General features: G+C 45.7%; 1 protein-coding gene across 10 annotated transcripts in view; it reads left to right on the top strand.

The window, feature by feature from the left end:
* CACNA1B (calcium voltage-gated channel subunit alpha1 B) overlaps positions 1-26404 on the top strand; it is a 324850-nt gene that overhangs the window by 134261 nt on the left and 164185 nt on the right. For all 10 annotated transcript variants that reach the window (XM_053373456.1, XM_053373453.1, XM_053373452.1 and 7 more), the window contains exon 7: positions 9762-9865. In XM_053373456.1, coding sequence (XP_053229431.1) covers positions 9762-9865 — 104 coding nt within the window. The remainder of the gene's footprint in view (positions 1-9761; positions 9866-26404) is intronic.

Below are 26404 nucleotides of genomic sequence, written 5' to 3'. Positions count from 1 at the left end.
CACCCAAATATTTCACTTTTTTAGCCACAGTCAACCCCGTCTCATTCTGAAACCTTTCTTTTTCAATCTGTGTTAGATTTTTCTCCAATACCTTAGTCTTTAACTTATTCAATTTAAATCCTGCCAATTGACCAAACTCTTGGATTATTTCCAAAACTCTTTTCGTGCTAGCTTCTGGCTCCTGTAATGTAAGTACCAGGTCATCTGCAAATGCTCTCAATTTGTATTGTTTGACTCCGACCTGAATGCCTTTAACCAACTGGTCCCTCCTGATCATATTAAGCAAAACCTCAAGGACCGATATAAAAAGTAATGGGGAAATAGGGCACCCCTGTCGTGTCCCTTTTTCAATCTTAAACTCTTCTGTTACAACATTATTTACAATTAATTTTGCTTTCTGTTCAGAATATATTGCACCTATACCATTTTCAAACCCTTGGCCTACCCCCATCCCCCGGAGGTTCTTCAACATAAAACTCCAAGAAATGTTGTCAAAGGCTTTCTCGGCATCCACAAATATCAAAACAGCCTTAGTGTTTATATTCACTTCCAGCTTCTCCAAAATGTCAATTATATTCCTTACATTGTCCGACAAATGCCTTTTCGGGAGAAAGCCCGCTTGGTCCCCATGAATCTCCTCCATCAAAACTCTTTTCAGTCTCTTTGCTAAAACATCAGCAAAGATTTTGTAATCCACATTTAGTAAGGAGATGGGTCGGTAGTTCTTAAGTTGGGTCTTTTCAGTCTCTGTCTTTGGTATAAGTGTAATGTAGGCCTCTCTCCACGTATCGGGTGCCCTTTTCCCCTTCATGATCTCATTACAGACTTCCTTCAAAGGTTGTATAAGTCCTTCCTTCAAAACTTTGTAATATTTGGAAGTCAGTCCATCTGGTCCAGGTGATTTGCCCAACGTCATGTTTTGAATGGCATCTTCTATTTCCTGTATTGATATCTCCTGATTCAAAATTGTCTTACTTTCCTGCGAAATCTTTTTCAGCCCATTTTTCTCGAGGAATTGTTGTATATCTGTTTCATTCTGCGGCCCTTGTGTATACAATTGTCTAAAGTAGTTCTGAAAACAATTCCTAATTTCTACTGGGTTGCATATGTTCTTTCCTTCCACTTCTAAGTTTGTTACCGTGTTGAGTTTTTGTCTCTTCTTTATTTGCCAAGCCAATAACTTGCCACATTTGTCTGCAGATTCAAAAGACTTCTGTCTCATTTGTTTAATTTTCCATTCTATTTCTTGATTCATCAGTTCCATATATTGTGTTTGGTACAATTTAATTTCTCTTAGAATCTCTTGCGATTTTGGCTTCAATCTTAATTTCCTTTCCCCTTCTTTTATCTTATCCAGAATTTTCTCCTTCCTCTCATTTTGCTTTCTTCTCTTTAATGTATTTTGTTGTATCAAAAACCCTCTCATCACGGCTTTGCTTGCGTCCCATACTATTCTTTTTTCTACTTTAGTCCTTAGATTAATTTCAAAATAATCTTTCAGGGTTTTTTGGGCCTTTTTACAGATCTCCTCGTCTCTAAATAAGGTGTCATTCATTCTCCATCTGAAAGAGCCAGTTGTTGTTTGCTTCATCACCATCTTTACTGCATTATGGTCGGAGAGAGTTTTTGGGCAGATTTCCACTTTCTTTATATTCGACGCCATACCGCTAGTCACCCAAATTTGGTCGATCCTAGTCCATGTCATTTTGGCTTCAGAAAAGAAGGTTCCCTCTCTCTCTAGTGGGTGTTTTGTTCTCCAAATGTCAATCAAATCCATATTGTCAGTCATTTCAAAAAAGGTTTTTGGTAGTCTTCCATCTTTTGTGACTACCTGTCTTTGTGCTTTGTCCATATTTGTTGAAACTACTCCATTCATGTCTCCCATCATAATCAGTTTATAGTCCATATAGTCCGTTAAAGTCTCATGCAACTTCTTAAAGAATTCTGTTTTCCCTTCATTTGGTGCATACACCCCCACTATCAGAAATTTTTCTCCTTGAAATTGAATTTCAATTGCCAAATATCTTCCTTGGTCATCTTTAAAGATTTGTTTCGGCTGCAAATTTTCCTTTACGTAGATCACCACTCCTCTCTTTTTTACTTTATCTGAAGATATAAATTCTTGTCCCAGTCTCTTATTTGTTAACAATTTTCTATGTGCTCTTGTCACATGGGTCTCTTGTAAACAAATCAAGTCCAAATGATCTTTCTTTAAAGCATGAAATATATTTTTTCTTTTTCGGGGGTTGTTTAGACCATTACAATTCCAAGTTAGAAGTTGCAAAGCCATGATGGGGTTATTTAATTCCTCCTACAGCTCCCAATTGTTGTTCGTCCTTTGTCGGTGGTTCTGTGTCTTTGTCTAATCTTGAAGGATGTCCTTCTCCTGGATGGGTCTCTTTCTGTAGGTCTTCTTCGTGTTCTCCCAAGAACTTGTCTTTATCACTCACTGTTTTTATTCTTCTTTTCTTGCCTTTGTATTTAAAAGACAAGCCTTGGGGAAACTCCCACCTGAATAGTATGTAGTTCCTCTTCAGTAGTGTCACCAAATCCTTATAAGGACCTCTTGCATCCAAGATACTTTTAGGGATGTCTTTAAAAATCTCAATATAAGAGTCCTCAATCCGAAGGGTTGTTTGATAATGCAGGTTCAATATTTTATCCCTCTCTTCTTTGGATCTTAGAGTTATCAAGCAGTCTCTGGGTCTATTCTTCTTCTGCCTTGTTCCCAACCTAAATGCACTCTCAATTTTGAGCTCTTCTTCTTTCAAATCTTGCTTCCAAAAGTCAGAAAACTCTTTTGTCAAATAATCCACCAAGTTGTCTCCTTCTTTTTCCGGCACAAGTCTAATCCTTAGGTTTTTCTCCTTGCGTTGCATATCCTGCATAGAAAGTGTCAGTTCATACTCATCCAATTTCCTGTACACCGGTGGAAGTTTCCCTTCAACAGCAGTAGCAATTTCCTTAGCTTCTTCGGCTATCTTTCGCGTTGTAGATGAATCTTCCAATAGTTTCCCAATTGCTTCTGCATTAGAGTTCACTTTATTTCCAAGGTCAGTTATACTTTTTGTATTCAGATCAATTTTCCCAGAGATTTCTTCAATTTTCTTATTTGTTTCAGCACCTTGCTTCTTTAATTCCTCTAAAGAATCACTTATTTTTCCCAAGGCCTTTGTAAACGCATCTTCTGAAGACATTGTTTTCACTCTTGCCTTTGTTGCAGCTGCAGTTCCCGGGGCCCCTGATACAGAGGCCCTTCTTTGCATAGAAGAGTCCACTTTGTATTGTCTACCAGATCTCAAAGTTGTTTCTTGTGGATCTTCTTTCTGTTTACCATCTGCCATAACAAAGTCTTTCGTTCAAGGTCATTCCCACACTCTTAAACTGTCAACAATAAAAAGTTCTCAGGTTTTAAATTCCACTTAGTTCCTGAAGCTGGCCAAATCCTCTAGAGGGCGCAAAATCAGTTTCTGAACTTTAAATTGTTCCCACACTTCCAAAAAGCAAAAGCCCTCCAAGTCCCTTACTTTGTAAAAGATCCAAATTAAAAGTGTCCTGCAAATGACTTACTATGTAACCAAATACGATGTTTCAAGTTGAGAGTAACCAAAGTCTATATGTCAGTTACTTTCTAACCTTATTTGTAGCAACCGTCCTTAGCCGGTGTCTTTCCTCCGGCAGTCCGACCCCCAGGTAGATAAGCAGCGGTAATCAGTTCAATCTCCTTTAAATTAGGCAGGAAATCCCTTTAAAGCCTTCTTCCCCCCCTCCCCTGCCTTTTGGGGGGGAGTTCTTTGCTTGGTGTTGGGTTTCTTAGCTCATAAAAGCTCCTGTCAGAAGTTACAGCTTCACTGTCTTTCGCTTTAATCTTGCTGCAGGACGGTAAGCAGACTTCCTTTTTAGTACTTATCCGTCTCGGTGCCCAAATTCATTAATTTTGACGTCCAATTTGTAATGCAAACTCAATCCTACTCACGGAAAGTTGCTCTCTTTTAGTCCAAAATCTTCGGAAGAAGTCAGCGCTCTCCGCTGATGGCGACGCGGCTTCGCTTCGCAGGCTGGGTGAAAGCGACTCTCAGCACCGCTCCACGCACCCCTCCGCTGATCTATAGCCTTTAAAAAGGCTATTTCACAACGTCGGGGGGGGGCAAAGGTGCCCGCCGAGTCTCCGGTTCACAGGCTACGCGCCTGTGACTTTTAAGGGTCTTTGCTCCGCCGTGAGCAACAAGACCCGAACCCGCGAAGCAGATCTCTCCCGGAGCTCCGGGAGAAATCCGCCATTCAGCGCTGGCGCTAACCCGGAAGTGGCGCTAACCCGGAAGTCCACTCTTCCCACTTATGACTCTTGGTAACTGGTATTCAGAGATATACTGCCACTGACAGCAGAGGCAGAACAAAGCCTCCATGAATTTGTCTAACCTTCTTCTAGACCATTAAAGCTGGTGGCCATCACTACCTCATCTGAGAGTGAACTCCATAGTTTGACTACCTATCTTAAGATCTTTCTTAAGCAGACCCAGAACAGGTTTGGCTGCAGCACCCTACATTTCTGACCATTGGCTGTGGTGGCCAGGGCTGGCAAAGACAGGAGTCTACCTGGAAGGCTAGGGCCCAGAGAAGCCTAGGCTAGACATATTCATGGCTATGCACAATGATAGCCACGTGGAATTATCCAGGTTCAAAGGTGGTGTGCTGCTTACTGGCTACCAGTTTCTGGGCGCAACAGCAGGAGAGAGTAGTTGCCTCCATGTCATATCCTTTGGCTTCCTGGATACCTCTGGTTAGCCACTGTATCAGGGGAACTTTTTGCAGCCTGATGGCCACATTCCCTTCTGGGCAACCTTCTAGGACCCACATGCCTATGTTGGGTGGGGACACAGGCTAAAAGTGGGCACAGCAACGCATGTAAATTGTACCTTTCTACACTCATTGACATCTCCCTTTCTGCCCTCCATGTAGGGAAGCATGTAGCAGGATCAGAGGTCCAAGGGCACATTATTCCAGCTGGGCAAAAGCTCTGAGGGGGTTTGCAAAGCAGGGGAGATGAGAGGTCTGGCTGGGAAGAGTATGTGGCCTGGGCAGAGTCCCGAGGGCCAGAAAGAGAGGGCTACAGGGCCACACCCAGTTCTTGGGCCTGAGGTGCCCTACCCCCAGAAAAAATGTAAGGATCTTTTAGTTCTACCCTGCAGGCAACTTCTTATGTATTTATGTTCTTAAGTACAAAGAAGGGTGTTGATTCCTCACCTCAGATGGAGTAACAGCTGCTTGTTATTTGCACTTAAAAATAAATAAAAAATTAACACCTGGGAAGTTCCCAGCATGCATAGTGATTTCTGGATTTACTTCTGTGTGGAGTTCAACTGGGATGTTACTTCTTTGTATATGTCAGGTCTGTGTGTGTGTACCCCAGAGCTATGTGTGGGAATAAGCTGAAATAAATAATGTGTAAATAGCTTTGCTAATTAGCAGAAGTGGCAAACAAACCTGCAAAAGCTCTGAAGCTCACAAGCGGGACAGAGCTCTTCCTACTTTTGATTCCCAGCACCTGGTATTCACAGGCATACACCAATTGTTGCAAGCATATAAGGGATACCTGTTGCCCACTCAAAATGTGTCCAAGAATCGACAGACGCAGCAGTGGAGAAAAAGAAGGCAAAGTTTATTGCTGAACAATAAAGAGCCAGTGGAATATTTTCCAAAGCCTGGGCCCCGAAGCTGTACATTGGGTTTTTATAGCTGAGTACCATCAGCATAAAACATGACATATTCATATATTGCAGCAAAATCAAACCAATGAGCGGGCACAAGCTCTTCCTCTGCCCATGTAAAGAATACTTCTGCTTTTCTCAGATGGTGCGTCAATTTGCCCTTTACCCTAATTTTCAGCAATAAAGAGGAAAAGAAACCTATTAGACCGTTAAAACCTGAATAACCCCCACCATCTGCTATCGGCTTAGAACATTGCATTGTGGCTGGCTGCTTTTTCCTGTTCCCCAACTCACCCCCCTCTTGTGAGCCAGAGAAGCTGCCTGGAGTAGGTTCCCTATAGAAAAATGCCAACACATCAGATTTATTGTTTCCTTCAAGCACAATAGCAGGGCAGAGAGAGAAATAGGACAGAGGGCAACTTTTGGATTTTTAAGATTTAAGCACTTTTGCTCTGCTGAAGCTTTAGCGATTCAAACATCATTAGGATACATGGATAAAAAAAATCACCATTAAGATATATGGTTATATATGGATATATGATTATATAGAAATCATAAAGGTAAAATTCTTCCAGGTGGTCTTGCCACACAATCTTTGGGGATATGAGTGCATTTTCACTTTCCCTCCAATGCATCTGATGTGACTAGTGGTGCTGATCAAGGTCATGGGTTCGATCCCCTTACAGTCCTCCTCCATTGCAAGGGGTTGGACTAGATGATCCTTGGGGTTCCTTCCAACTCTACAATTCTATGATTCTATGAAGTAAATTGTCTGTTCACTGGAAAGCTGAACAACTTCAGAGAACCTTGTCTAGCTCTCTCTAAGTCAGAGGCTATCTTAAAAACAGCAAAAAAATTACCATTGGGTCAAGTAGATTATTTGATATAACAGTGACCGTTAAACAGAGAATCTTTGTCTTTTGGTGCTCTCTGGATGTTCTGGGGTGGAGCACATTTCTGTTATTGGGCAGGATCTCCTCCATCAGTCACAGAGCTAGAAGGAAATGATGTTGTGGAGGGCAGGGTTTGCCTCATACAGGCCTTGTATGGCTGTGCTGCTCTCTGAGGTGGTGAACATCCCATGTGAGTGTCTGAAGGCAGTTGAAGGATGGATGGTAATTAAAGGATTGAGGTTGACTCCCAATAAGATAGAAGTACTGTTTTTGGGAGGCAGAGGGTGGACAGGTGTGGGGGACATCCTGGCCCTGAATGAGGTAACTGTGCCTCTAAAGGACCAGGTGAGACCCTACCTGCCCATGCACTGTCTTGCCAGAGTGGTACATGCTCTGGCTATCTTCCACTTAGACTCCTGCAATGCGCTCTACATGGGGCTACCTTTGAAGGTGACTTGGAAACTCCAACTAATCCAGAATGCAGCTGCCAAACTGGTGACAGTGAGCGGCTGCCAGAGCCATGTAACACCAGTCCTAAAGGATCTACACTGGCTCACGGTATGTTTCTGAGCACAATTCAAAGTGTTGATGCTGACCTGTAAAGCCCTAAACAGCCTTGGTCCAGTATACCTAAAGGAGCATCTCCACCCCCATCATTCTGGCTCGACACTGAGGTCCAGCTCCAAGGGCCTTCTGGCAGTTCCCTCACTGCAAGAAGTGAGGTTACAAGGAACCAGGCAGAGGGCCTTCTCAGTAGTGGCACCCGCCCTGTGGAACACCCTCCCACCAGATGTCAAAGAGAACAACAACTATCAGACTTTTAGAAGACATCTGAAGGCAGCCCTGTATTGGCAAAAAATTTATACGCCTGTGAATAAGTTCTTCCTTTTCTCCATCCTGTATCTTCCAATATTCTGTTTCAGTGGATGGTCTTGCATTCTAGTATTATGGCAGAGGGACAAAAAGCACTTCTCTCTTAACCTTCACCATGCCATTCATACTTTTACAGACTCCTGCCATGTCACCTCTTAATCACACTTCTCTCCTCATAGGAGAGTTGCTCCATCCCTGATTTTACCTTGGAGCACTCAGCTCCTCATAGTGGAACCAGCTTTTGGCCATCACAGGATTGTGTTTGACTGGTGGTAGTATGTGGATCATGGCAAGAAATTAGATGGCCAGCATTGAGTGAGCTCCAGTACAGCAATTATTTTTCTTAATAGAATGTTTGTCCTTAAGCAGCAAGGTGATATGCAAAATCAATGGGATGTATGTAACTCTTAAATGCATGGTGTAATCTCCCCCCCATGCAATGCAGATGTCTGGAGCCTCCCAAGTGTTTTACAATGTGAAACACCATCAGAGCATTAAAGTATTTCCATTTTCCATCTCCATTGTATCTGATTAGTTCTGTGGTTGGGTTGGGAGTTGAGTGACATAAACAAGTCACCCAAGCATTAAACCATTAAAGTATTTTAAGGGAAGACATAAAAATTGATTTTGCTTCATGGCTCCCAGCCCTTAGTGAATGAGACAGGAGTCAGCACAAGATCCCTTATCCATCACCCTCTAATGGGGTGAGGATGGAAGCTGGTCCTTAGAATCATAAGGCTGCCGCCAACTATGTGCTGCTCAGGGTTGACCTACTGAAATGTCCCTCGGTGAGTCATGGCCATCAATTCCAGTGGATCTACTCTGAGCAGGACTAACACTGACTACTGCCCACAGAGATTGAGAGGGACCTTGGAAATAATCTGATCCAGCTAGGAGGCAGATAGAGAAGTCTGGAGGGCTGTTATTCAGCCATCAAGCCTGAGGTTGCTCACCCATGGTGTGGGCACCCATCTGTCTCAAGTGACAATAGAGTGTACCTTGGCGCTGTGGGTAAAAGCCTCAGCGCCTAGGGCTTGCCGATCGAAAGGTCAGCGGTTCGAATCCCCACGGTGGGGTGCGCTCCCGCTGCTCGGTCCCAGCGCCTGCCAACCTAGCAGTTCAAAAGCACCCCCAGGTGCAAGTAGATAAATAGGGACTGCTTACTGGCGGGAAGGTAAACGGCGTTTCCGTGTGCTGCGCTGGCTCACCAGATGCAGCTTTGTCACGCTGGCCACGTAACCCGGAAGTGTCTTCGGACAGCGCTGGCCCCCGGCCTCTTAAGTGAGATGGGTGCACAACCCTAGAGTCTGTCAAGACTGGCCCCTACGGGCAGGGGTACCTTTACCTTTTACCAGGCGTGAAGTCTAAATGCTGCATTAGCAGCACTGAAGCAATATCCGTGGGAGGCAAGCCTGGGCAGTGTGTATGTATGGAGGTCCTGAGCTGCCCAGACAACAAGATACCCCTCTCAACTACACTGATGTGGTCCCAAGGAAATCAGAGAAATATGTTTGGCACCAGCTTAACTGCAGGAGTTGCTGGAAGGAAGTGTACAAGGCCTTAGGGATTCCACGCTGAATTTGTGTAGGGTTTACTCCTTAGATTTTTCTTCTCCCGAATATGTCCCACAAGGCAGTGGAGGTTTAGTGTTAAAGTTTTCCTTCTCCTAGATGGGCTACCCTCCCATGTTCATGAGCCCCATCTGCCTCTCACTTCCCTCTATAGCATGTACAAAAACTGCCTTCTTGACCACTGGACTGACTATTGCTCCCATCCTCTCAATCTGGGAGAGCCTGGGATGTCCCCTGATGTAACAAGTAGTAAAGTGCAGGGCTTTTTTTCAGCTGGAACTCACCAGAACTGAGTTCCGGCACCTCTTTGGTGAATTCCAGCACCTATTTCTTGTGTACCAGCAGCTGTATAGTGGCAAGGTGCCCAGAGCTGCATGTCGGAGTCTTTGGGCTGCATGCCGCTCATGGCTTTGTGTTGGAGGCTGTGGGGCGGCATGTTGGAGTCGACACTGAAATGCGGCTGAAGTGATGCTCATAGTGGGGCAATTGGGCAAAGAAGCGTTCCTGCCCCAAAAGCGTTTTTTCCCCCCTAAATAAAGTTCAACAGCTTTGGCTCTGTCAAAAAACCCTGAAGGTTCCTGCACCTCATTTTCTAGGGAAAAAAGCACTGCTGAAGTGTAGTATTAAAAAAAAATGCTTGGTTCATTGTATGCTGGACATGTGGGTTTGGATTAAAGTTTTTTTCTCCTCTCCCCCTTTTCTCTGTCTTTCTCCAGACTAACGACGCTGCAGGGAATATGTGGAACTGGCTTTACTTCATCCCCCTCATCATCATCGGCTCTTTCTTCATGCTCAACTTGGTCCTTGGTGTCCTATCAGGGTAAGGACCCAGTTTCTTTTCCACTAATGATAAGAGGGAGAAGGTAGGGAGCTGTCTTATATCGAGTCAGACCACCAGGTCCATCTAGCACAGTATTGCCAGCACAGGCTGGCAGTGACTCTCAGGGTCTCTTGCAGCCTGACTTGGATATGCCAGAGATTGAACCTGGAAGCTTCTCCGTGCAAGGCAAAAGCTTTACCTCTGTGCTCACACGTAGGAAGCTATATTATACTGTAAGACCATTGGTCCATTTTTATTTATTTGCTTATTGGTAATCCACACTTTCCTTTAAAAAACACCACCACACACATCAGGGTGGTGTGCAACTTTTTTTTTTTATTGCCTTAAGAAAATTATACAGACAGCAAAACGAAGAAGCCTAAATTAACATTGCCTTCTACTGATAAGAAATAATAATAACTATTACAATAATGAAAATACTAAAAATACATTTACTCCCCCTTTTGAACTTCTATTCTGGTTGCAATATATTACTATTCTATAAGAACCTATTATATCCTTTGCTGTCCCAGATATTATTTTATTTCCCAAATTCAACCTAACCCTCCCCTCCTCCCCACTGCTTCCCTTCACCTGTGTGAGATCTTCCCATCATAATATTTTTTTCCTAGTTGCTTTAAAAAATAGAATAACATGAAAACTGTTAAATTATAATTACTTCTTTTGTGCTTACACACTTAACAATTGCCTGTTAAGAGTTCTGCTGTGCAACTTACAAAAATAAAATCAGCATAAAAACATCAATAAAAATTGATTGGTTAAAAAAGAGAAATAAAGAAAATATATTGCAAAGGCCTGTCTAAAGAATATATTTTCAAAGGGCATCTGAAAAAAGGGAGGGGTGGTTTGCAGCTCTTTCTGGTTGCAGGTGAACAGGAAGGTTGAAGTGCCACCAAAGAGGATCAGGTCCAAAGGGCTCTTTTAAGTGAGCCCACAGCCTTAGGATGTGCTCTATCAAGCCAACACCTGGAACCAATTCAGTTATGCAGGATTCCATTTCCGCTACAGCTCTTTCCAGTTGCATAGTAAATATTTGGAATCAGGTGAAGTCTTTGGAAGAGAAGGAATTATGATTAAAGCTCTCAAGTACCCAGTTGGCCTGGGGGTGGAGAAGGAAAAAGATATAAGGCTGGAAAAATCAAGAGTGGGATTCAGATTCCCCCCCCCCTTTTTAATGCATGTCAGACAAGTAAATGCTCAGTTGATTAATCCATTGAGTGTTCGTTGGCAATGAATTGGATCTGTATGTGCCTGCATTTGCGAAAAGAAACCAGAGGATGATCCAAGTGAACTGTGGGGGGGGGGGGAGGGAGGCCGCTGGTGTTGTTCTGTAATTCAAGAGTTCACACCATGCTCCAGTAGCCAGGGTCTGTGGCAGATAGGAATGAATGAATCTGCCTGTTTCCCTTTCTCTCAGTCTCTTGATTTTCCAGACTTTTAGTTTGGTTCACTGCATTTCTTCCTCATTTTGCAATTAAATGAAAAGGTCTTAAGTTTCATCAGCATTTTGGTGCAAATTTCTCTTGTTATACAGAATTTTGCATCCAGTTTTGGGTTTTGTCTAATATGGTGCATTTCTGACCTGTCATTCACTAATGCAGTGGTGGGGAAGCCTTTTCACCCTCTGGATGCTGCTGGACTGCAGCTCCCATCAGCTTTGGCTATTGGCTGTGACGGCTGGGGCTGATGGGAGTTGGAGTTCAATCACAAACTAAACAACTCAGTATGTGGTTTACGAAAATTCATTTAAAATATTGTATGACATTTCAATACCTTCTTTTACATGAAATCTTTAATAATATATACAAGTGCCAAAATAATCATGACATGCACAACTCAATATCTCAGAGCCAAACAGTCCAAATATTCCTGAAATAAGTCTAGGAGAACAACTCTCTGTGTGTATACTTGTGCTGGTTGCGATCCCAACGGAACTCCGGCACATACACATGGGAGATGTTCAGCAGCATCTGGAGGGCCAAAGGTTCCTCCACCCCAGGTTAATGTGTGTATCTTTAGTCATGCATTCCCCTAGTATGTACATTTTTGCATGCATTATTTGGTTGGGGAACATCATCACAAAATTTGGAGATTTCATGATAGCCATCTTCAAATAGCTAAAGGGCTGTCCCATGGAAGATGGAGCAAGCTTGTTTTCTCCTGCTCTGGAGGGTAGAACCTGAAACAATCGATTCAAGTTACAAGAAAGGAGACTCAGGTTAAGCATTAGGGAAAACTTTCTGACAGTAAGAGCTGTTTGACAGTGGAAGAGGCTCCCTCGGGAGCTGGTGGACTCTCCTTCCTTGGAGGTTTTTAAGCAGAAGTTGGATGGTCATTTGTCATGGATAGTTCAACTGATATTCCTGCATTGCAGGGGGTTGGACTAGATGACCATTGCAGTCCCTTCTAACTCTACAATACTATGATTCATCTGTGCTAGTCATTTTACACAGTATGATACCATTTTGAATAGTCATGGTTGCTCCCCAAAATCCTGGGCAACTGTAGTTTATTAAGGTTGTTGAGGGTTGTTAGGTAAAAAAGGTAAAGGTACCCCTGCCCGTACGGGCAAGTCTTGACAGACTCTAGGGTTGTGCGCCCATCTCACTCTAGAGGCCGAGGGCCAGTGCTGTCCGGAGACACTTCCGGGTCACGTGGCCAGCGTGACAAAGCTGCATCTGGTGAGCCAGCGCAGCACACGGAAACGCCGTTTACCTTCCCGCCAGTAAGCGGTCCCTATTTATCTACTTGCACCCGAGGGTGCTTTCGAACTGCTAGGTTGGCGGGCGCTGAGACCGAGCAACGGGAGCGCACCCTGCCGTGGGGATTCGAACCGCCGACCTTTCGATCGGCAAGCCCTAGGCGCTGAGGCTTTTACCCACAGCGCCACCCGCGTCCCGCAAGGGTTGTTAGGAAACCCCCTATTTCCTCCCACAGAGACCTACGATTCCCAGCATTTCCTGGGAATGGGGATTGATTGCTAAACCATTCTGGGAATTGTAGCTATGGGTGAACACTTTTTAACAAACTACAGCTCCCAGGTTTCTTTAGGGGAAGCCATGGCTGCTTAAAGTAGAATGATGCTGCTTTAAATGTATAGTGGCAGAGGGGCCTTAGATAGGTTCACATTAAAATCCTAATTGAATCAAATTCATCTTCTATCTCTAGTGGTGACGGTGGCAGAATCTCTAAGTGCCTGATTGATTGAGCCAGGGCCTGGTCCTTCCTGAGATAAATGCCAGCTATTAGTGAGTTCTAGCATCCAGGCTAGCAGGGTCTCTTCTTTCTAGATGCAACCAGGAAGCTGAACTAACCTCTCTTCTTTTCTCAACATGGGTTCGGATATTGTACATGGATAACCAGCATGGTGCCCTCCAGGTTTTGGGCCACAGATCCCATATTCCCTGACAGTTGGCCACACTCCCTGGGGATGATCGTAGCTTTAGTTCAACAATGGCTGGCCACAGGTTCCCCACCCCTGGGGAAGCACAGGTGTGGTATGGTTGCATCCAGTCTCAGCTTTTCAGTTCACATTCTTGTACACAGCTATTTTTCATGAAGTGATAAAACTGTCATGATATCTCAACTTCACACCCTCCTGCAGTCTTTCTACTCACTGAGATGTGTCTAATAGTAATAATAATAATAGTAATAATAATAATAATAATTTATACCCCGCCCATCTGGCTGAGTTTCCCCAGCCACTCTGGGCAGCTCCCAATCAAGTGTTAAAAACAATACAGCTTTAAATATTAAAAACTTCCCTAAACAGGGCTGCCTTCAGATGTCTTTTAAAGATAGGATAGCTGCTTATTTCCTTCACATCTGAAGGGAGGGTGTTCCACAGGGCGGGCGCCACTACCAAGAAGGCCCTCTGTCTGGTTCCCTGTAACCTCACTTCTCGCAATGAGGGCACCGCCAGAAGGCCCTCGGTGCTGGATTTCAGTGTTGAACTCTGATAATGCCTCTTGCTTGCCTAGATGGAGGATAGAGGGGTGGCAAGAGAATGTATGTAGAAACTAGCTTAATGTACAATGCTGAAGTTTACATTCATTGCTCCATTCATTTTTACTTCTGGCCCTGTCCTACCACTGGCATGTGCCCCCCCGCAACGATTATCCTGAAAGGAATGCAGCCCTTGAGCTGAATAATGTTCCCCACTCTTACTGTGCATTATTTTCGCAAATAGACCACTCTACATTATTTTCTGAGCTTCAGAAATGAGTAATGACCTAAGGTAATGTTTGCATCCTGCACTTAGGTCTATAGTGTTCCTAAAACAGATTTATAATTAACCTCCCTCATCTCTATTCATTTCAACATCATAAACAAGACCTATGTTTCTCCCTCTGTTTCCTGGAACATAATTACTAACTAACAAGCATCATCCAGACTAAGGCGCTGTTCTTTGTTTTCATCGTACTGAGATACAGGGCACTTTGACCTTGTTATGCTGATGGTGGGTGGTGGAAGTGGTAAGAGCGGGATGGAAAGTAGCAAAAAGCAGAAGTAAAGTTGGGCGAGGGGAAATGTGGCTCAAATGAGAGACAAAAGGTGACCTTAACCTATGTTTTTAAGTATCTGTGACGCAGGTATCCCCAAATATTTTCAGTCTGAACATACAGTTCCTACTGCTTTATTTAATAAACTTCCCCCCATCTAACTCATTAGGCAGAGAACTTGACTTGCCAACTAATTTACTGCTTCTGCTTCTCTGCCTTTAGCAGCAGTTTGTCATGAAAATAAAATATGCATCATGGAAAAGTTTTCCTAACAGCAGTATAGAGAATGCAGACGAAGTGTCCCCTATCAAATGTCCATGTGTCAAGATGCTGTTAAAGGCACTGGAACACAGCTAGTAAAAACAAGCAGGCAACCATATAAACTGGGGTTGTGCACACCCCCCATACTCTGATCTGATAGAGGACCCAATCTGGCAGTTTGTCTCAATTTGACATTGGCTGATCCAACCTAGAACTGGTCCCCAAACTGATTCAGGGGTCAGTCCTAATGCTCAATTAGGGTCTTAAACCATATTGATAAACATGTGGCCAGGAGGGGTGGGAGAAGAAGGAGAGGCTGTTTCTCCTTCCCCTTCTCCTGACTGCAATACAGAGAGCAGGACTGAACCTAAGTTGGGGATTCAGTCCTCAGTTTGCCTACGCATGCATGTTGCCTACTTGGAAATAGGCATATGCAACCGAAATGAAGTGCAGGGCTGTTTGAAAGCCCTTTTGCACACTGTTTCATGGTACTCTTTGCAGAGGCTGTCACCTGCCTCATCTCCCACACCCCTGTTGCCTGTATGCCAGCCCTGAATCACTCTGGGAAGGCCAACCCAATTTGGGGTGATCCCAAGCTGTCTCAGCCTGATCTGGCCAAACTGCAAACCAATCCAAATCAGCCCAGATCTGATGCATAGCCCAAACATATACTATCCCCAGGACCTCTCTCAGTGTCCTATCCCGTCCAACATTTCCCAACCCAAATAGGGGGGACACCCCCCAGGCCACCTCCATCCTAGACCACCTCCATCCCCACTGCCACCCACAGGTGTGCCCAGGCCACACCACTATGACACCACCTGCAAGTTCGCTGCCCACCTACCACGTTACCTTCACTGGCTCTCCTCTGCTGCCTCCACCATGACAAGACCCACTGTAGCTGCTTCCATATTTCCAGAAGTGTGGCCCGGCTTCTTTGAGTATGTTTGTGGCTGCAGCAGGCCTCAATGGAGGTCTCACAGCAGCAGCGGCAGAATAGTTGGGACATCTGAGATTTGAAACAGAATCTGAGACGTCCTGCTCAAAGTGGGACAGGTGGCAAGTATGTGTCTAGGAGGGGAAACGTTTTGTGTGTTCTTGGTGACTTTCTACAATACTCTTTTTTCTTTACCTCCAAAGGAGGTTGTGCTAGTGGCTAGGGAATGCCCTCTTGGGATGTGGGGGGAAAATTTGTTTGAAAAATGTGTTGAAAAATATTGACTTCGAGCAGTGATTTATCAACTTTTGGCTTGCTGGGGAACAGCATCACCAGATTTAGAGAAAGTTGAATTGCAAAGAATAGTTGGGGCTTGGTTTGCATATTGCATATGAAACCTCAAGCTTGGGGGCCAAATGCCTCTCTGTCTGGCCCCTGGGACTCTCCCCAGGACAGACCTCTTTTCCAGACCACATCTCTCACCATCCCTGAATGTTTTTGCCTGGCTGGCTTGTGTCCTGGAACTATGCCGATGCCTCTTCCTTGCCTGGATGGAGGATAGAGAAGGATGTGTGAATAAATTTATATTTGTGGTTCCACCTCCTGTTGCTTCTGGACCCACCCACCACTGGCACGTGCCTTCCCTCCAGATGATTACCTAGTAGGAAATACAGCCCTCAGGCTGAAAAAGATTCCCCACTCCTCATGTATTTGTTCAGGAAGCATAAATTAGGTAGCTTCGCATGTAAACACAAACCAAATTAATCCCCCCATATCCCTAATTACTCCCACATCAAGTCTCCAGGGAGACAGTCTTTCTCTGTGTATCGTTCTCTGTACAGACCTCCAAATTGCAGCTGCTCTTCACATAAAAACAACTGGATTACATCATTCTTAGCTGGGATTGGAAGAGAGGTATTTCCTAGCCTTTCATGCAATGGAGGCTAGTTTTGTTTGGGGAAATGGGGCAGTGCTTCACCAACCTCAGTCTGTCCTCAACCAGCCCTCACTTGCCTTCCTTCTTGCTTACAACCTGTCCATTGAGTTGCCTTCTTCCTTCATATCTTGGTGCTGTTCCTTGGAGAACCCAGCAGGAAGGAGAATGGGGGGAAAAGTAGAATTAACTGGCTCCACCTGCCATTGGCAGGCATTGAACTTTCATTCATTGGCAGTTTTCAAATTGTGGTTGGATGGCCACCTGTCAGGGATTCTTTAGCTGTGATTGCATTGCAGAGAGTTGGAGTATATGGCCCGTGATGTTCCTTCCAATCCTACAGTTCTTTGATTCTGTGAATCTCAAACTGTTTCATATTAATTCTGGTCAACCCATGGTGTGGTGAGAGCAGGTTGAGATGGCCTCAGGTTGCACCTGGAGCAATCCAGGCTTGTCAAAATGGTGGCTAGTGGGTGGCCAGGGGCATGGAGAAGAAGATGCACACAGATAGTATGTGTGCATCTCCTACTTTTCTCTGGACGTGTGTGTGTGTGTGTGTGTGTGTGTGTGTGTGTGTGTAAGGCATGTAAGATGGCACTTTAAAAGAACTCTGTTTGCAAACAGTATGTGTCCATTTGAAATGGCAATATGAAGCACTGGCACTGAGAACTTCATTCCCAGCTTCAGCCTATTCAAACTTCTGATTTCTCACCTTCACCATTACTATTTTTGCCAGCCAAGTGTTCTCCTGGCATACCCATCCCTTCTCAGCAGCTGCTTTTGTGTTGGAGAAGAAAGGCATTTCCCTGCTCCTTGTCTCCAGTATGAATAATTCAGCAGCTGTAGAGTAGCCCTTTGTTCTCCCAGCAGGACTTTCATGTGAGATGCCCAAAGGCTGATGTACATAAGATGGCAGGACCAAGGCTGTCCTGCTGAGCCCTGTGAAGGCAGGCCCAGGCAGGGGTCCCTCATGGCAATTGACATGACCTGATGCTTCAGCTTCCCTCACCTCAAAAGGGGACCCTCAGGTGGGGTGGCCAAAGCATGTGTGTTTCTTTCACTATCCAGCCTTGTTGAGAGAGAGAGAGAACTCCAAGGGGACTAGGACCTTGCATTTGGTTTTCAAGTGGTGCTTTCACTTCAGAAAAATCCACCAGTCAAAAGCCAAATGGACTTGAAATTAAAGGTTAGGCACTGTCTTGGGAGGGTATTTCAAACTGGGTTTCCATCCATCAGGTTTATGTGTGTGACCTCTTCCAATGCATAAAAATATGAGACGGACTTGACCCTTCATATCCCAGTATCCTTCTCTCACGGTGGCCAACCAGATGCCTGTGGAAAACCCATAAGCTGTACATGAGCACAACAGCACTCTGCCCACATGTGATTCCCAGAAACTTGTGTTCAGAGGAATAATTTCTCTGAGGCAGAGCACAGCCATCATGGCTAGTAGCTGTTTATAGCCTCCTTCTCCATGATTTTGTCCCATTCTCTTTTTAAGCCTTCCAGAGTGGTGGCCATTACTGTTTCTGGTGGGAGGGAGTTCCACAGTTTAACTATGTGCTGCATGAAGAAATACTCTTTGAATGTTCTGAATCTTCCAGTATTCAGCATCAATGGATGGCCATGAGTTCTACTGTTATGAGAGAGAAGGAAAAAAACAAAACACTTTTCTCCTTAATTTTTTCCATGCCATGCATAATTTTATATATTTCTGTCGTGCCACCACTTACTCACATTTTCTCTAAAGTAAAAAGTCCCAAATACTGCAGCCTTTCCTCATAAGGGAGTTTCTCCAGCCCCTTGATCAATTTTGGTCACTCTTTTCTGAACCCACAGTAGCAAGAACCAAACCCTCCTCAGGCCACACCTCTCATCAGCCCTGTTCCAGTAAAAGCAAGTGCTTTTACTTTGCCAAAATGCGTCCTTGACAAGTGATGATGCCTCTTCCTTGCCTGGATAGAGAGTCATGTGTGTAGAAACCTTTGTCTTTTGTGTGGCTGGATTGTACCCTTCTGTGCAGAGGTCAGTGTCACACCTGTTTCTCCACCCCTTTTTTTGCCTCTGTACCTGACCACCTCTGGCATGCAGAAATTTTCCTACGAGCGGATATGGGCCTTGAGTTGAAAACATTTGCTCACCATTGATCTATGCAGATGGATGCAACTGGAATAAGCTCTTCCTCTCTTCCCATACCCTCCAAATCTTGCCCTGAGTTTTCCCAAGCAAAGAGAGCACAGGTGCATTGGGCGGAAGTTAAAGCCCAGATTTCCTTTCAGTTGCATCAAAACAGCTGGAATTGCAAAGCATCTGCTCATCGCTGGAGTCCCAGGAGGAATTGCACAATACAAAGGATGGGCTATGCTAGGGGAAGATGAAATGTATGGCTCTGAAACCTGAGAATGAATACTCCCCCTGCTTCCTGCCCAGATGGAGGATTATCTTTTCATGAACGTGACAAACTGTTAATGCTTGAGCTGAAGCGAAGCAAGGGGAGCATTAACTCAGGCCAATTCTGGGTGTGTGTGTGTTGCACCATCAGGGGCATTAAAAAAAACCATGTTGATCTACATTTGTCGGGTGCCAGAATGGCTTAGCAATCCAGTGTGTGCCGTAGAATGCCAAGCATCTTCCAATAGTCACCTGCAGCAAATGCCAGTCAGTGTTGTGTTAGAAAGAATGGGGATGACATTATTAAACTCTGGAATTGGCTCCCACAAGGGATAGTGAAGGCCACCAAATTGGACAGCTTTAAAATAGGATCAGGGAGGATAAGGCTATCAATGGCTATTGAGCCTGACAGCCACTGCTATTTTTCTAGAAAAAAAGGTGCCGGAACTCACCATGAACACCTCTCTTGTTCTCTTAGAATGGCAATGGTACCCAACTGAGAGGTGCCAAAAGTGAGTTCCAGTGAGGTGAGTTCCGGCTGAAGAAAAGCCATGCTGATAGCTATGCTCTAGCCAGTGGCGTAGCATGGGGGGGTGCAGGGGGGACCGGCCGCACCGGGCGCAACATCTGGGGGGGCGCGCTCCATGGGTTAGGGGGCACAAAATCCACGGGTTAGGGGGCGCAAATTACTTGCCTTGCCCCGGGTGCTGACAACCCACGCTACGCCACTGGCTCTAGCTCCGCTGTTAGAGGTGGCAATGCTTCTGAATAGCAGATGCTGGAAACGGCAGGAAGGTAGAGGGCGGTTGTGTTCAGGTCCTGCTTGTGGGTTCCCCTTGACCGTCTGGTTGGGCCCTCTGAAAACAAAATTTTGGAATAGATGGACCACTGCCCTGCCCTGCAGGGCTCTTCTTATGCTCCTATGATTATAACTCAGTGGCTGAACACATGCATACCTGGCACCTCCAGTTAATAGGATCTGGTAGCAGGGTAAAGCAGGGGACAGAGAAGAAATTCAATGTGGTTTGCATTTTAGTGATAAACTACCCAATTCATACTTCTCGAACCAAGACACAAAACCAAAATAGTTACCCTGTGAAATTCACACTCCTCTGGATTTTATGATGCAGTCCACTAACCAAAAATGTGTACAAAAATGCATATATTTGAGGAAAGTGTGTACCCAAATAAATGCACATTAGTGAAAATAACGCAACAATTCATTTTGCTAGGGAAAATTGATTGATTGATTGAGAGAGAGAATATAACTCAAACCTCATATGAAAGGGGTGTATTTTTGGACAAATCTGCACTAAAACGGTCATGAATGGATTCAAGCTGATTGTTTTTGTTTTGTTAAATGTACCAATTGCTCATGAAATGTGCAGCACTGCAGCTAAGACTGGAAAAATGAGAAATTGAGGGAAACAGAAATGGACAGGTACACGCATTCCTAGCTCAGGTTGTCTAACTATAGTCTCCATTTTCCCCAATGTTTCTCTTTTCCCATTGAAACAGCTGGCTCTTAGGGATGGGGAGATGTGTCAGGGCTCATCAACATTTCTACTTGTCCCACCACTTTCCCAGGGAAACCCTCTCTTTACTTCCAAATCAGAGCAAATGTTAATTTGGTTTTCTGCATATTGAGGTTTGCTCCAATTCAGAGGTAAATAGTGGGTTTTCCTGAGGAAAGCAGTGGGTCAAGCAAAACACCAGGCAGAAGACCTTCTTGGTAGTGGCGCCCTCCTTGTGGAACACCCTCCTTTCAGATGTCAAGGAAATAAAGAACTCCATAACTTTTAGAAGACATCTGAAGGCAACTCTGTATTGGGAAGTTTTGAGTGCTTGATATTTTACTTTGTTCTATATATGCTGTAAGCCGCCCAGAGTGGCTGGGGAAACCCAACCAGATGGATGGGGTATAAATAACAACAACAACAACAACAACAACAACAACAACAACAACAACAAACACTTCTTGGACCCATGCTTTCTAGGTGTGGGACAAGCAGGTGTGGATGAGCCATCAGTTTTGGCTTTTTCCTTTTTTTGCAAGCGGGACAGAGGAATGCTGATTGATTTGGAATGATTGGAAGGGCGCATGACTGTCACGTCCTCAGGCTGCCCTGCAACTAGCTCTGTGCCACTTTGCAATGGCAGCTGCATTTTGCTGCTGGTGAGCAAAGGGACAGCTAAAACCCTGGGAGAGGGTATAGGCTGGGGAGAACAGTGGTCGATACGTGGCTTCCCCCTTCTCCAGCTTCCTGGATTTTTAATGTCATTAAAATGGGGCAGAGGGAGCAATGGCATTAAAAACCTGGGAAGCTGAAGGTCTCTCTATCTGGTGGATGAGCATCTGGGAGCTTCTTGAGGGCTGGAGTGAGTCTGATCCTGCACACCAGGTTTCCTTCCTTCTTCCTCAACTCAGAAGTGCACCACCCTGGTGAGGAGAGCCCACAGAAAGCCCAAAGCTGTGTGTGTGTGTGGAAGGCACCATCAGAGAGGCTCTTGCTTAGGAAAGCACATCCTTGCTGCCACCCCCCCCAGGCTAATGTGATTATATACGCACCTTGATCCCATTATCAGAATAGCAAATAGTGTGGTGGGAGGAGGGCCAGGAGGTGTGGCGGTGCGTAATGGACCCATTGGGTGGAGAAGAGCACGGGCAAGCAAGTGAACACAGGTGACCTGAGTCCAGAAGGCACTTCAGGAAGCAGTGCAGTGGGCCCAGAGGGGAACCTTCCTCTCTCCTCCCTCTCCAGTGGGGAGCACACCCACGGCCCGCCTGCAAGCTCCCTCCCCCACAGTGTATGCCCTGTTCTGACTCCAGTGCAATCTTCCTGTGCAACGAGGTAAAGGAACAGTCAGCACACAGCCCCCACACTATTGCAGCCCCTGCCACCATTCCCACCCTGCTTGTCTCCCATGCCAAGCCCTTCTTGCCATATTCATCATCTTCCCCACCCTACAGCAACTCCTGGTAGATCCAAGGAACTTGGTACGTGAGGAATCAGGGAGAGAGAGAGGGAGAGAGAGGAGGGGCGGGGGAGTGGGCAGCTCAGGTATGGACCCAAAGAAGTTGTGGGGAGATTATCCCAGGACCTTGGCTGGGCGCTTGGCCACTGGTGGGGAGTTGCAAGCCCTGCTCCAGGTGTTGCTGCTTTTGTTGACTGTAGACAGAAAGTCTTTCTACCGACCTCGGCTTTGTGTGTGCGTGCACCATAGGTTAGATAGAATAGAGGCTGTAAAACATGCCTTGATCTGGGCATTGGCAATCCACGGTATGCCACTGTTACACACACACACACAGAGAGAGAGAGAGAGAGAGAGAGAGAGAGAGATTTAGTCTTAAAAAATGATCACTTCCCTGATTTTTGCAATGCACCCCTCCAACCAAGCAGCAGGTACTAAAATGTGTACAAAAGGGAAAATGTGCATATAAATGCACATGTCTGTGAAAATAACATACAAAAATGATCTATATTTGGCAAAAATGCACTATACCGCTCGATTTATTGCATGGGCTTAATGGTCTTTTATTTTGGTAAGTGATGGATACATTTTGTTAAATGAAATCTGAAAAACTTTTTAAAAGAATATGGGTGACTAAAGGATTATCTTTGGGTAGGCTTGCTGAAATAAAATAGAGTGGTACATCGGGTGACAGACGCTTCAGGTTATAGACTTCGCTAACCAAGAATAGTGCCTCAGGTTAAGAACTTTGCTTCAGGATGAGAACAGAAATCGTGTGGCGGCAGAAGTGGGAGGCCCCATTAGCTAAAGTGGTGCTTCAGGTTGAGAACAGTTTCAGGTTAAGAACGGGCCTCCGGAACGAATTAAGTTCTTAACCAGAGGTACCACTGTATACCTCTGATTTAAAATGAAGGCTGGTCCATTAGGGCAAATGTGGCACATCAGCTACCAAGCCCAGTCTGCCCTCAGTCTGGCTCCACAAGCCTAACTTCTTACTTATGACCAGTTCAAAGGTGTGTGCATAGAATGTCAGCCCCCTTCTCCTTTGCAGGGCAGTAAGGAGGAAGATGGGAATTAAAGGAGGATGAGGTGGCTTTGCCTGCCATTGGCTCTGACTCTACGTACTATTGGCCTCCACTGCCTTCCACCCTATTAGTCCCAATGAGCACCACCCCCACCCTGTGCTGCCAATATATGCTTTATTCAGAGGCATAGTTGGAGACTGGTGAAACTGGACCCTGCCAAGCATTGCAGAGGAGATTGGTGAAACTGGACCCTGCCAAGGATTCCAGAGGTGTGCGCGCAAAAATCACCATTGGAGATTGACAGGGAGAGGAAGTGACACTAGACCCCTTTTGGATGTTGCAGGAACCCTTTTGACCTGGCAGGAGCACTTTCAAAATACAAGCCTGCGCCTGCTAGGAAACTGGAAGTGCCACTGCTCTCCCCCTCCCCTGCCACCTTTCAATCAAAGCTAGTGAGTTGGCAAAGGTCAGCAGTCATGGGTCAGGAAAGGCTGCTGGCAACAATGAGCCCAAACAACAAATACTTCTGCCGTCCCCACAAGCATCTCAGGACAAGGTGGGAGGGCAGAGGCTAGGCAGGATCGCCCCCTGCTCCTGCTGATCAGGATTGTGGCTGACTCTGGGTGGGGTGCCCTCTCTCAAAGCCCACCCCACTCACAGGATACTGGTGCTCTCAGCATAATAATAATAATAATAATAATAATAATAATAATAATAATAATTTATTATTTATACCCCGCCCATCTGGCTGGGCCTCCCTAGCCACTCTGGGCGGCTTCCATAAAAACCAAAAATACAGTAAAATATCACACGTTAAAAACTTCCCTGAACAGGGCTGCCTTCAGATGTCTTCTGAATGTCAGGTAGTTGTTTATCGCTTTGACATCTGCTGGAAGGGCGTTCCACAGGGCGGGCGCCACTACCGAGAAGGCCCTCTGCCTGGTTCCCTGTAGCTTTGCTTCTCGCAATGAGGGAACCGCCAGAAGGCCCTCGGCGCTGGACCTCAGCGTCCGGGCAGAACAATGGGGGTGGAGACGCTCCTTCAGGTATACTGGACCGAGGCCGTTTAGGGCTTTAAAGGTCAGCACCAACACTTTGAATTGTGCTCGGAAACGTACTGGGAGCCAATGTAGGTCTTTCAAGACCGGTGTTATATGGTCTCGGCGGCCGCCCCCAGTCACCAGTCTAGCTGCCGCATTCTGGATTAGTTGTAGCTTCCGAGTCACCTTCAAAGGTAGCCCCACGTAGAGTGCATTGCAGTAGTACAAGCAAGGGGCAGGGGCAGGCAGAAAGAGAGCAAGCACCTGCAGAAGCCTGCAGAGGGTTTTCCTCTGCCCTGGATCTGGCGCCATCCAGGCCAGGGGAACCCTGAGCCTGATTCACCCTGGCAATGGCCTACCAGGGTACATTGCTGCCCACAATGCTCCTCTGCAAACCAGGAGGAATAGGAGGAGGAGTGGATCCTGCTGTTCTTTCCTGCCAGGGGTGCCTCACCAACTGGAAGTGGACATATTCCATTTGCTGCCCTTGCCTGAGCTCATGAAAGGGCTCATGTCTTCACATGTCCTGCCAGTTCCTCACTCAGAGAAGAGGGTCTCCCCCCTCCACACTTGTTACATGACAATTTAAATCACTAATTACGGCAATCATTTACTGTTAAATTTCATTTCATAGGCAAGTGTAACCCTGTGCACAATGCAACCAGGACTTCTTAAATCAAGGCTCAGAGCCACGAGGAACCAACCAATATGCTTCACTCTTTTGGAGGTTGGAACATATGGTGGCAATCCTAATCCAATTTACAGTCGTACCTTGGAAGTAGAATAGAATCTGTTCCGGAGGTCTGAAAACCAAATCGTGACTTCTGATTGGCTGCAGGAAGCTCTTGCAGCCAATCTGAAGCTGTGAAAGCCCTGTCAGATGTTCAGGTTCCTAAAAAACGTTTGCAAACTGGAACAGTCACTTCTGGGTTTGCGACATTTGGGAGCCAAAATGTTTGAGAGCTAGTCTGTTCGAAAACCAAGGTACAGCTGTACTAGGAAGTAAGACCTCCTTTGACTCAGCAGAACTTACGCCTGAATAGGGTTATGCAGTCAGGCACCAATCCTATACACTTAATCTTAGACTAAACCATATTGAACTCCATGGAGCAATTTTCTGAGTAGGCCCACAGAGGACTGCATGGTTGGTTGGTTTATTTGGCACTGCCAAAGAATCCTTTACAAGGCTTGCCTTGTATGTATAGTGACAACATGCCCATTATATAGACTGGGGCACGTGGGGGTGGGGTGTTACTTTGTAAGTATTTTGGATTGACGCTCACTGGAACATTTACTTTCTAAAAATAAAAAAGTCACATGCCAAAATAGTTCAGTTAGCAAAGGACCCAGCCTGTGTTTAAGTCTACAAGGCATACCAGAGTTTCAAGTACTTCAGTGGAGTAAAATGTCGCTATTGCGGTAAAGTTGTTTTTTTTTCAGGGGGTGGGTTACTGATACATCTCCTTGTCAAGGGTTCAAGGGACCCTAGGTAAGCCTCTGCCTTTTGGGGGGGGCATTTCTTGTTTATTTTGGAGAACTGCATTGCAAAATTCAGAGCAGAGTGATAATTTTGAAAGGTTGGTTGTGTTTCAGTTTGTGCAAGGTTCGGAAGTACAATTCAGAACTCAATGAATTTCATACACAGTGGTGGAGCTTCATGCTTCGACACCAGGGGGGTGGAGATCAGGCAGGGATGGGGCTGGCGTGTGTTCCAGGGGTGGTACCCTGCACGGGCAGGGGGAGCAGCCGCGATGGCACCCTACCAGTATCGCGCTGCCGGGGGCAGTACCCTCCCCCCGCACTCCTCTTCCTCCGCCAGTGTTCATACCCTCCAAGTCTCCAGATTTTTCAGGGACAGTCCTGGAATTATGAAAGTAATCCTGACTTCTGATTTGATCTGGGCATGCCCCCATTCCCCCCCACGTCAGTGCAATTGCTCCTGACTTTGGGGCATAGCTGTCAACCGTCCTTTATTTGGCGGGAAACTCTCTTATCCCAGCGCCGTGTCCCGCTGCTCTCCCTTACTGATGATGTCCCTTAAATTTCCTGGATTTCAAAGGAAGCAGCTCCTCTCCCTCCCTCCCTGTGCTCCAACTGTGTTGCTTGGCTGCGTTGCTCACCCAATAAGGAGTCTAAGAATGACTGATCAAATCGGCCACGTTGCCTGGGGACTCGCCTTTGCTCAGCGCTTCCCAGCAGAGAGGTGACAGTGGTTTTTCTGGCTGCATCCCCTTTGCCGGGTTGCTGCACTGTGGGAACCACCGCTTGAGGCTTTGTTTGGCTGCTGGCTGGGCTTTCTGCCTTTGGCTGGGAGGGGCTCAGAAGTTGAACATACCTGTGTTCGGAAAATCCCTTATTTTGGCTGCTGATCCCTTATTTTCAAATCTGTAAGTTGACAGCTATGGTTTGGGGAGGAGGATGAGCCAGCACTCCCATGGCCACCACTGCTGGCCTC

Source organism: Podarcis raffonei, chromosome Z (assembly GCF_027172205.1).
Source record: "Podarcis raffonei isolate rPodRaf1 chromosome Z, rPodRaf1.pri, whole genome shotgun sequence".
Taxonomy (NCBI): domain Eukaryota; kingdom Metazoa; phylum Chordata; class Lepidosauria; order Squamata; family Lacertidae; genus Podarcis; species Podarcis raffonei.
This window is presented reverse-complemented; position numbering and strand designations above follow the sequence as displayed.